At 39.9% G+C, this 11,552-nt stretch overlaps 2 protein-coding genes across 4 annotated transcripts in view; one reads left to right on the top strand and one right to left on the bottom strand.

Moving 5' to 3' along the window:
• Positions 1-466: 466 nt before the first annotated feature.
• LOC123986318 (sarcolipin) lies at positions 467-10,526 on the bottom strand. Of its 2 annotated transcripts, XM_046074523.1 has the most exons (4): positions 10,400-10,496; positions 2,236-2,293; positions 1,844-2,056; positions 467-1,285 (listed from the first exon to the last, which is right to left on the bottom strand). In XM_046074523.1, the coding sequence occupies exon 4, from the start codon at positions 1,167-1,169 to the stop codon at positions 1,074-1,076; it is 96 nt and encodes a 31-aa protein (XP_045930479.1). In that variant the 5' UTR covers positions 1,170-1,285; positions 1,844-2,056; positions 2,236-2,293; positions 10,400-10,496; the 3' UTR covers positions 467-1,073. The 2 variants fall into 2 exon arrangements, with proteins under 2 accessions (XP_045930479.1, XP_045930477.1); XM_046074521.1 differs by lacking the exons at positions 1,844-2,056; positions 2,236-2,293 and having other exon boundaries at positions 10,400-10,526.
• The window catches only part of alkbh8 (alkB homolog 8, tRNA methyltransferase), a 13,021-nt gene continuing 10,419 nt past the window's right edge, over positions 8,951-11,552 (top strand). The window contains exons 1-5 of one of the 2 annotated variants that reach the window (XM_046074517.1): positions 8,951-9,109; positions 9,872-10,005; positions 10,098-10,198; positions 10,396-10,527; positions 10,885-10,980. In XM_046074517.1, the coding sequence (XP_045930473.1) occupies positions 8,972-9,109; positions 9,872-10,005; positions 10,098-10,198; positions 10,396-10,527; positions 10,885-10,980 (601 nt within the window). In that variant the 5' untranslated portion in view covers positions 8,951-8,971. Of the gene's footprint in view, positions 9,110-9,184; positions 9,307-9,871; positions 10,006-10,097; positions 10,199-10,395; positions 10,528-10,884; positions 10,981-11,552 lie in introns of those variants that run through there. The other variant, XM_046074518.1, reaches the window with a different exon arrangement.

Below are 11,552 nucleotides of genomic sequence, written 5' to 3'. Positions count from 1 at the left end.
ATGTGTGGATCTCTCATATAAACATCATTGGAGCTTTTCCACAGTATTTTCCTGATTTTCCTTTTTTTCATCTTTTTCTAGTTGATGGAGACCTGCTCATATATATTACACTATATAAAACTCAACCAATATGTTCATTAACATTCATGGAAATTTTGTGTTTTGGGTGGATTTTCACTTTGAAGTACTTGCCTTTGTTCTGCTTCAGACTGTCATGTATCCACGCGTACCCTGTCTCTTCTCTCACAATATATACAGCAATGCTACATGTAATATATAGATCACCTGATTATCTTCCGCAACTGCTCGCTTGATGAAATGTGCATCTTAACCCATCAATTACAGAGAAACACTCTGCGGCTTCAACAAATACAGTAACTTAAAGTTTTAAAAACCAAGAGCCTTCATGAAGGTTCATGGTGTAAATGATGAATGCATAATACATTTGTGCAATGAAACAGAAAAATACTTCAACAAATGAAAGACTATTTAATGGCAAGAAGTGAACATAAACATAATGCTTCATTATATGTGTTGATGTCTTCTATGGGTAAATACAGCATCTGCATTTGGCACATTCATCACATAGTGAAAACAGAACAATAGACACAACAGCATGGTTCAAAGTATCAAAGGTCACGTGAATGACACTTTGACACGGGCTATATGCTACTCTTTATAGTGACATTACAGTGTTTTCTAGCCCTCACTTTAAAGGTGTCCACAGTAAAAAAGTAGAGCCTCAAACCCCTGTTCATTTATTTTTATTCACCCTCCCATCTCTTCTGTGGCTTCCCCTTTGGATCTTGCCAGAAATTCAAGGCCATGTTCAAAAAACATCTCAGAATACAAATGCTGATCCAAGACTAGTTTGTCATTGACAATCTGCTTATCTGGCTGTAGCAATCACATGTTTTTTGACCTCACTGGAATACTAGAGCCCTGGTCAAGACCAGTAACCACAGACTACAAGAATGAAAAGATGTAAACACTGTGTCTGAACAAGAATCAATCCGCAGCAAAGGTCTACAGCAACCATGCTGGCTTCATCTCCTCTCTTGTTGCTCCATGGTTCAGTCCTGGTAAGATTTCACCAGCAGCCACATCAGCAGCACAGTGATTAAGACGATTGTGAAGTTGAGGAAGAGGTCCTGAACCGAGCGGTCCATGTCTGAGATGGGACGGGGAGCAGGAGAGGATCGTAGAGTGGGTGCTGAGAAGTTGTGGGTGCTGCCACCGAGGAAAGAAGACGACAAAGAGGAGGTGTGGCCTTAGTGTCCTGGACCTGAGAGCAATGAAAGATATGAGTTAAGACTGCAAAAAATACAGGTATGACCAGACCAAAGCAAATAAGATAGCATTGGAAAAAAAATAGTAAATGCATGTGTGGTTGTCTTCAGAGGCACCTGTGTTTGTGTGTGCATGTATGTCGCCTCTGTTCTCATAGATTAGAAAAATCAGTAATTTTTCAGGCAGCTCGATGCATCTCTTCCCTGTTCCCATCACTCAACAGGGAGAGGGGCCACAATATCCCCTCATATACACACATGGGACACATCCACAAAGCATACATCCTAATACACTAATACACACACGATCAGGTTAGAAAGAACTGTAGGTAGTTGTTGATAGATGAAAACATCACATTTTTGCACATTATTTTAGCTACATTGAGCCAATCCCTTTACAACCCACTGCATTTTTATTTTATTTCTTGGTTGTCAGTTGCAGAATTTTAGAAACATTTTGATTGGATTGGAAGCCTACCATATTCTCCCAGCAATGACAACACTATTGAGAATGATAACACACAATCAGATGTAGTCAGTAAGCTGTTACCTACGTGGTCCAGCCTCTCTTTGTCTTGACCTCTGATAGCTTGTCTTCTTACTAGAAAGTTCTTTACTGTGGCACCTCTTCTCTGCAGCATCTGTTAGCAACTGATCTTCATGCTGTTGTCCAGTTTCTGCACTTGCCAGGGGCAGGGCCCGCTCCTAAAGTAGCCATCCTCAGCGGACCGCCCATATTTCACATACACAGAGACTGATGTCACACACTAAACAACCAATAGAGTCGGTTATTTTCCACAATCTCATCCACTGGAGTGTTTCCCATCTATAACCATACAGAGTCTCTCTCTCTCATGCACATGCTACAGAGGAGGGACTCTGGGTTATTTATAAAACATTATTGCAGTACTAGGTGGATTACAGTTGTTCCAAACACAATACTTACTCAGTCTTCTGATGGATATAGGAAACTGTAACAGTATCGCTCAGTATCTGGATAGGAGCTATGCACAAGGGAAAAGAATAAATAACAATGCAACATATGAGGTGTGTTTAAATCCAGCTGATGCCGCAGTTCATCATGCTGTCATGTCTTTCCATAGTCATTTAGGTACTTTGAAAGGAGTACTTTCATGACACATTCAGTCTCTTCTGCCACTGTATTTAACTTACTTTCAACATTCTTCCTGGTTGCTGGATGACAACTATAAAAGCATATGTAGGTCATGTGAAATAGTGTCTGGCACTCATAAAGTGGTTTCTCTTAACTGATGCTTCAACAGGCACAGGCAACAGGGCTAAATGAGATTCTGCTCCCCTCAGTGAAGTGTAGACAGGCTGTACCAATCAATCTCCATCTGCATACTTCAAGAAATAGTTATGTTTTGGGAAATACGCACATTTTCTTTTTTTGCCGAGAGTTACATGAAAGGATAGATACTCTCATGTCTGTAGGGCAGATGGTTTGCCTAGCCTAGCATAAAGACTGCAAATGGGGAAGCAACTAACCTGCCTCTGTCCAAAGATAGCAAAATCCACCTACTAGTGTCTCTGGGTTTTTATCTGCACAAAAACCAAAGTGTAAAAATGACATGCTGTGGTTTTACAGGGTGTTATGTACCAGACTATTTCTTGACGGGTGTGGTGACTTCCTACAGTCTTGTCATCACCATTAGTTTGCCAGACAACCAGTGGAGATTCCCAGTAGTCACTGCTCCCAGCCAAAAAGTAGTCCTGTAACCCACCTTAAAATCCTCAACTTTATCCTCATCATCATCATTTTCACACTTTTCTTGTTTTTTTCCCATGCTAGCCTCCTGCTTCCAGTTTTATGCTAAGCTAAGCTAACCAGCTGCTGGCTATAGCTTCATATTTACTGTACAGTCATGAGAGTGGTATCCATCCTTTTATCTAACTCTGCACCATAAGCAAACAAGCATATTTTCCACATTAACATATAGATGTTTTTTAAATTATAACTGTGGTTGTGTACACCCATTGTATTTTTGCATTCTTCCTCCTCTATGTTATGCTGGCGCTAAGAGAAGGTTCTGACAGCTCGCCATAGCGAACCTCTCAGCTCATCTAACACTTGACAGCTGCTTACAACAGTGTTATCTCTGAACTAATGTTAAACCCCCTTGGCATACACACACACCTTCTCCCAAACACACAGAGGGGTCACAGCAGGATAAAGTGTGTATGATCACAGCTCCCTTGAACCTTTCCATCACAGGATTCCAAGGTCATTCCCAGAGGATTTAACAGATCAAAATGGCTGCCATTTTATCACCCTGCTGCTGTGCCAGCGTCAGACAAATAGCTATTTGACCCAGGGATTCCCATTGTAACAGAGCTCCAGTGCTGGGGTGATTTAATAAAACGGGGTGAGGTGTGCAGGCATCTCTCGTGGACCACGAACCACTCTGACAGCTGTGTGTGTGTGTGTGTGTGTGTGTGTGTGTGTGTGTGTGTGTGTTTAAGATAGAAAAGTGCTGGCAGGGTTACCCTCTAAATCAGTGGAGAGACAGAGGGGTGTCAACAAGGCCTCAGAGACACCATTCCACACATTCTGGGACACTGTGTGTGTGTGTGTGTGTATGTAGACTAGACTACTGTTTATTATCAAGTGAAAGCTAGTTTGATGACAGCTTGCCAGCTGTGAGTGTTATGGCAAAATAAAACAGTGGACAAGTCTGATCATCACAGTATTCTTCCAAGACAGCTTTGCAACCATTTGTTTACAACCAACCATTGATGGGCAGTAATGCGTTACTGTAATAATATTAATTTCCCCAGCAACTAGTAGTGTAACAGATTACTTTCCCAAAACGGTTCTATTATTACAGTTACTAATCCAAGTAACGCTGCATTAGCCAAAAAGCTAAAGGAAGAATGGAGAACGAGGGAGAGACGCATTCTTTCCACAGCTGAACTTCCATTATTGTGTCACAGTCTAAGATGCAAAGAACATTGTTGTCGTTGTAAACGTTGTGCGACCAGCAAAAAGCTTCCAACCGCCAACAATTGTACATTTAATTTATTGAAGCATCTGCTCAATAATTAACTTGTTAGGCTTTTTCTCTTGTGGTTATGAGAGTGGTATCGATCCTAAACATAAGATTTATTCAATTTATACCAAACAGGTCTATCTAATAATTATGAAGGAGTCATTCAAGGGTGAATAAAACTTGAGAAGGACAATAACTTAACACTAAACAAACCCTATGAAACTAGAGCCAGGAGATGATAAGCTTAACTTAGCATAACTGAAGACTGGAAGTCAGGGGAAACAGCTATCCTGACTGCCCAAAGGTAACAAAATCCACCTCCTACCAGCACTTTTAAAAGTCACTAATTAAATCAATATCTCATTTGTACAAAAACAGAAATGTAATAATGCCAAATTGTGGTTTTGCTAAGCTAAACTAATTGGCTGCTGGGTCTAGCTTTAATAAAATATTATAAAAAATATAACTCAAACACAAGATTTCATACAGAAAATGAAAGGTTTTCAGCAAAGCATTGCCCTAATGCTCTTATTCAGTGAATACAAAATGTCCCGCAGTTTGGCCAGCACATTAGTCCACAAATAGCTGGCACTAAAAAAGTATTTATCCCATAGCTTTGCTCATTTAAAGTGTCTAATCTTTCCACTAAAGCAGCAGTGACTGGAGGAGAGACAGGCATTCATCTTAGCTGACAGAGATGATACATACACCAGATGGCTCACCAAATAAAATTCTCAGCCCTGTTAATATTTGGCCAGTTGAAATATTATGTTATGAACATCAGATCTGTTGCCAAAGACCTCTACTACTTCTATCTCTGTTGTATATCCATTTTTGCTTCCATTAGTCAATGTATAGACTGACCATTTACTTTCGTCAATGCAAAAGCATATGTCTTCTTTTGTTGATATCTGTATAATGCAAGACAAACCCTTGGCTGTATTTAATAATTACCATGAAAACATGTCAAATGTACGGAAGCCCTGAGAGGCAAGTGAGAGTTGTAAAACTCATTCCGGCCACAAGAGGCTGATGTGCACCACTACCCCTTGGTCAAATAGGACATTCATGTTTTCTTCCAGGTGAAGCACCAATTAAAATACATTCCTTTATTGTCAAAATGCATTCATTTTCAAGACTTAGAAAATGGATTTCTTTTTTTCTCACTTGCCTCTCAGGGCCTCCGTACATATGCCTTGGTTGCTTATCAGTTATATTTCCTTTTTAATTAAATTTGCCCTAGAAATGATCATGCAGCAAAAATATTTCAGTCTCTGGAAATAAGTCACAAAAGAACAGTAGAATCAGAATTGGTGCATATTTGCATGTGTTCCATCAAACCACTTGCAGATTTCAGAAATATATGCGTATGTATCTTGAATAAATGTTGAATAAATCAACTTTGTCACTGTGTGCAGTTTTGGGCGATACATTTCTGAACTTTCAACCGGCTGTTTCATCACCTCAGTTGTTTTTTTTTATCATTTTCATCTGTCTCCAAGATCAGACAGATATTTGCTTACACAGAGTCCCTGGAGAGCGGTAGAGATCAGAATCTCTATTTTAAAAAGCCGGATCTGGTTTCTTTATCCGTCTATCTCCGTCATGCAGTCTCCATCTCATTACAATAGAAAGATGCCAGCTACATGAGTTTGGCCTGTGGCTACTGGCCCTGCATTTCAAAGGGTGATGGCATGCCTCAGGGTACACAAGTGGTTCCACTCTAGTTCTCACCTTTACACTGCTTTTTCAGAGATTGGCTGATGTGAGAGGTGAAGCTGCCCTTGAGAGCACTACCAAGGGAAATATCTTCCTAATCTTCAGTTCATAACCTTAAAGTGACATTTCCACTTGGTAGAACAGTGACACTTGTCCCATCACATTCATTGTTCACAAGTTCCTGAATGCCTGACCGAATCTAAAATATGTTTGGTAAAATGATTCTTGGGATGGGAAGAGGTACACAGTTTGTTGTTGACTGTGGAAACAGCAGTTGAGAAATAAATTTCACTACAAAGTCATGTCACATAACCCTCATTAGCAGATAGATCATTCATCAGCTATTAAGTGAGCTTTGTGGTGAGATCGTTGTCTCAACTTCTGTTTGCAAGGTCAAAAATTTACTTTGAACCTCAGTTAAGTTTAAGACAACATGAATTAGAAGTCCTTAAAGTACAAGTAACAAGTAACTGCTCCATTTGCTGAGGAAGATGTGATATGTTTGAAAGCTCCAGGGCAACTACTAAATATGATCCAAATGTTTTTTAAACATTTAGGAAGAAACAAAGTTAGACACTGGTTTACAAAGACAAAAAATAGAGTACAATGGAAGCACAATTGATTTTTGAATCTTTTGAATCAACTCATCTTGCCCCTGTTTTAATACAATTGTCTCTAGGATTGTCACAAAGTACACTGGAGGCAGCCTTGCTGCTATACTGGCCCTGATTAATGCCCCAACAAATGGGCCAGACTAATGTCTCTGGGTATTATCCAATGCCTATAAAATAGGGAAGATTTTTATTGGACTGTTTTGAAAAACAAGATGGAGCGTTGTGTGCATGGCGGAGAGGGCAGTCACGGTCTGCTGTCTGACCAGCTGTTGTTTTGTCAACTACATTGAGCCTGCTGTTAAGACAACGAAGGGTTCCCACTGGTCAGCAGCTCAGCCTGGCACTGTAATTACTGAGATGGCTGAAGACAGGTGAGGGCTTCATTACACAACACACCCGTGTTTTTATGCACGAGCACGCACTGATGCACACGGCTCTGAGCTACTTGGCTTATTTGAGGGAGGATGTGGACAGAGAGCAACCAGGGCAAACAAAATTATGTACAGAATACAGCAATTACAATTTAGCAACGTAACTGAATGTGAAATGATGATGTGAATGATGCTTGTATCTTATCAGCATCTGTCCCGAAGTGTAGGGTAGTGTGTTTTGTTGAAATGGATGCATTTAAGAAGTACATTTTTACACAGTGATGATACTTTCTCTTTCTGAGGCATCACAAAATTATGCTCAGTTGCTAGAATCTAATCATCGGAGATGATGGATGAATGAAATGGAATGGCAAACAGTCTCCCCAGGATAGTCACCCTATATACTTACATTTTATCCCATAGTATCAAGTTAGCAGGGCCTATTAGTTTATCCCTGGAGCATTTTTGTCTGTCTTTTATTGGGAGATTAGGAAGGCATGCAGCATGGATTTGCCATCAGGGTTATAGGTTTTATAAAAGAAAGCCACAGGGCAAAACACTAGACGTCAGTAAGGCTTGGATACCAAGTGAGAGATGGGCAGAAGGACCACTTACACAAAAAGAACAACAGTAATTCTATCAATAGCCTGATACTATAGATATGTGTAAACCACAACAGAACAATATGTCCCTGCTGGGATATTATACACCATGAAAGAAATAGCAGTATTACCCACGGGAAGTCCAAAGTCCAAAAAGTATTACAATCTCACTAGAGACGCACTACTGAGTAACAAATATGGACTTATACTTATTTTCAGAGATTGGCTGATGTGAGAAGTGAAGCTGCCCTTGATAGCAATACCAAGGGAAATATCTTCCTAATCTTCAGTTCATAACCTTAAAGTGACATTTCCACTTGGCAGAACAGTGACACTTGTCCCATCACATTCATTGTGATGGGACACTATATACTTATAGTGGTGGTTTGCAAACACATTACAGAAGGGTACACACATCCAGGGGAAAAGAGTGAAGCTAAAGTTGAACACTAATCATTTTACATTGACAAACACTGGTCCACTGATGCGCTTTCTACTTTGCCAAGTTAAAATATGTGCTCTGAAAGGTCAATGAGTCTGATTCATTTGGGAATGAGAAAGAATAGTAGTGTAATGCTAGCAAGGCTATCAAGACTCAGGTTAGTTTTTAACCTGGCCGTTTTAGTTTTAGTACACTGGGAACTGCTGGGAACATTAACAGCATGAAACCATTCCATGAATGGCTGGCTGTATACAGATTTTCACAAAGACAGGAGTGTGAGGGCTTTTTAATAATGTACATTTGATTACCTATATTTTAATTTCATTGTATCGTGAAAATCCTGATGACTTTTCTCCTCTTAATCAATACATGTAACAGCAGGGCATGATGCAGCGCTGTCTAGTAAAACTGTGTGAATAGTGTTTTTTGGGAAAATAATTTAGCAGTTAATAGTTTATAGTTTCAGTCTATGTTTCATATCCTACAGACTGACCACTAAAGAAGTGTCTGCATGTAATGCTGCATTAATGAATTTATGGTTGCCAGGGGGCAGAGGAACTCCCTATTATCAGCTAGTGCCTACTTAAACATCCAGCACATCCAGAGCAACAGTATCAACACATCTGAGTTTCAGAAGTGAATCATCTTTCATGGATGCAACTGAAACACTGAAAATATGCACTGAAGTACACAATGCACATAATCTCATGGGATACTGTAAGTTTTCTACAAACAACAACAAAAAACAAACAAAACCACCCTGATGCAATCAGAATAATTTAAAGCATGCTATAATCACATACATCGTCTACATAGTGACTTTAATCAGAAAGGTATCAGGGTGCTGCTGTCCTGGAGCACAATCTTCAGGAACCATCGGTTATTAATGCGTGTTGCACCCGGGTAAAATAAAATGACGAGCCATGGAAGCTAATGTGAGAAACAACGTGAAGGGCTTCAGGAGGAGTAAAGAAGACAAGAAAGTGCTTCGAAAACAGATAAAAGCCAGTCACACTTTGCTGAAACATGAAGGCATCAGTACAGCATCGCAACCTACCAAGGTAGAAACCGTTTATAAACAGGAAGTGGCAGCGAAGATAGCTAAGTTAGCTAACATGGACCTTCTTTTAACATGGACCTTCTTTTTCAGCTATTAGACACAATAAAATACGACTCAAAGCTGATTTTTTTTTAGCTCATGTGAGTTTAATGTAACTTTAATAAAGAAGATACGTTAGTAGCTGGCGTACCAGTCCAGGTATTGCTTTATTATTAGCTTGTGTCTTTTCTTATCAGCCACATTAAGAGTCATATCTGTAGTAGAGAACTTGTCATATGCTAGCTTACAGTTTAGGATCAATTTTTCCGACCTAGTTTGGTTATATTGTGTGATAGAATGTGTCTCCTCACACAAGTCTTTATTGCTTTTAAGCGCTAAGTTATATTTTCACAAGGAATTTCTTTTGGTCTGTTGCATCCCAGGAACGACACATTAAATACAATGATTAAAAAAACCCTTTTAAAACCATTAGAAGTCAGGGGATTGGTGTCATAAGACGATAGCAAGTTTTATATATATATATATATATGAATGAGAAATGAACAAATAATTAATGAAAAATGTAGATTTTTACATGTATCCTTGACTGCAGTGAGTCATTATTAGGAAATGTGTTTAGTTAGGTGTGTGTTCAGACATCTTAGGGGGAAAAGCTATTCATTCTGGTGCTGTTTTAATACAGTTGTTCAGACCTTCAGCCTGTCATCTTTATTAAACTGGTCAGTATAAAATCAAGTAGTTTATGTCTTGGTCTCCTCTGCAGAGTTTGGTGGTGGCTAACGGCGGCCTGGGGAACGGCGTTAGTCGAGAGGAGCTGTCTGCAGCGCTGAAAGAGATGGGAGAGCTGGAGACGCTGATCATGCACCCTCACAAGCCCTACGCCTTTGTCACATACAGGTACAGGTGCTGCATGGACAGTAATATAACTCAACCTTTAACGCCTTTTGGTGTTAAAAGTCACACCGTTGTCATTGTCATTTTGTTTCCAGATCTGAAGAGAGTGCTGGGAAAGCTCACGACCACCTCAACGGCCAAAAGCTGCAATGCGAAGAGACCAGTGTCACACTCTACCTCAGTTATGTCGACTCAGGTACTTGCCTTTATTGACACCCACAGACACAAGCATAAATTACTCTTGAGACCTGCCTTTGTGATTTGAAGCATTTTAACAGTGAGCTGGATAAGAGATAACTAAAGACTGCTATTAAATTTGTTTGTGTGCAGGAAATCATGTCTGATAAGTAGTATGAGTAGCCAGTAATATGATCCTTAAATGTGTGTATGCAGTAACCTGTGAAGAGGAGGCGCCCGTTCCTTTGCCAGAGGGATTGGTCTTGGTGGAGGATTTTGTGTCTCCAGAGGAAGAGACTCTGTTGCTCGCTGCCATCGACTGGTCGTCCAGTAATGATGACATCACTGGTGAGGGGCTTGCATAATGTGTTTTGTTGTGGCTATGTTGAACTTGTCATACCCAGACCTGAGTCTTAGTCTTTCACATTGAACCTAACACCAGTGGAAAGATTAGGCAGAATAGAGGAGTATTGATGAGGTAAAAAATAGTTTTTAAAATATTTTGTTTACAAGGCAGCGATGTCTTTCAAATCAGGCATTCAGTTATGTTGAAAATATAAAATCGTGCACCGATACACTCATATTACATACAGTCACGAATAAGCATCTTTAAGTGTATATCGTTTAAACATAAAACAATTCAGACAAGAAATACAAGAAATTAAGCCTTCTTTGCTACCTGAACTTAATTTTAATGTCTTTTAGCTCCAAGAGCTCTGAAGCATAGAAGAGTTAAGCATTATGGCTTTGAATTTCGCTACGACAACAACAATGTGGATAAGGACAAACCGTTACCTGCAGGTAAGCTTTCTCTGTTTTTGGTTATACAGTGAGGAAAATAAGTATTTGAACATCCTGCTATTTTGCAAGTTCTCCCACTTAGAAATCATGGAGGGGTCTGAAATTGTCATCATAGGTGCATGTCCACTGTGAGAGACATAGTCTAAAAAAAAATATCCAGAAATCACAATGTATGATTTTTTAACTATTTATTTGTATGATACAGCTGCAAATAAGTATTTGGTACAGTAGCCTTTGTTTGCAATTACAGAGGTCAAACGTTTCCTGTAGTTTTTCACCAGGTTTGCACACACTGCAGGAGGGATTTTGGCCCACTCCTCCACACAGATCTTCTCTAGATCAGTCAGGTTTCTGGGCTGTCGCTGAGAAACACGGAGTTTGAGCTCCCTCCAAAGATTCTCTATTGGGTTTAGGTCTGGAGACTGGCTAGGCCACGCCAGAACCTTGATATGCTTCTTACAGAGCCACTCCTTGGTTATCCTGGCTGTGTGCTTCGGGTCATTGTCATGTTGGAAGACCCAGCCTCGACCCATCTTCAATGCTCTAACTGAGGGAAGGAGGTTGTTCCCCAA

The sequence above is a fragment of the Micropterus dolomieu genome, linkage group LG17 (genome assembly GCF_021292245.1).
Source record: "Micropterus dolomieu isolate WLL.071019.BEF.003 ecotype Adirondacks linkage group LG17, ASM2129224v1, whole genome shotgun sequence".
Classification (NCBI taxonomy): Eukaryota; Metazoa; Chordata; class Actinopteri; order Centrarchiformes; family Centrarchidae; genus Micropterus; species Micropterus dolomieu.
The sequence above is the reverse complement of the archived record's forward strand: the minus strand, read 5'-3'. Positions and strand labels throughout refer to the sequence as shown.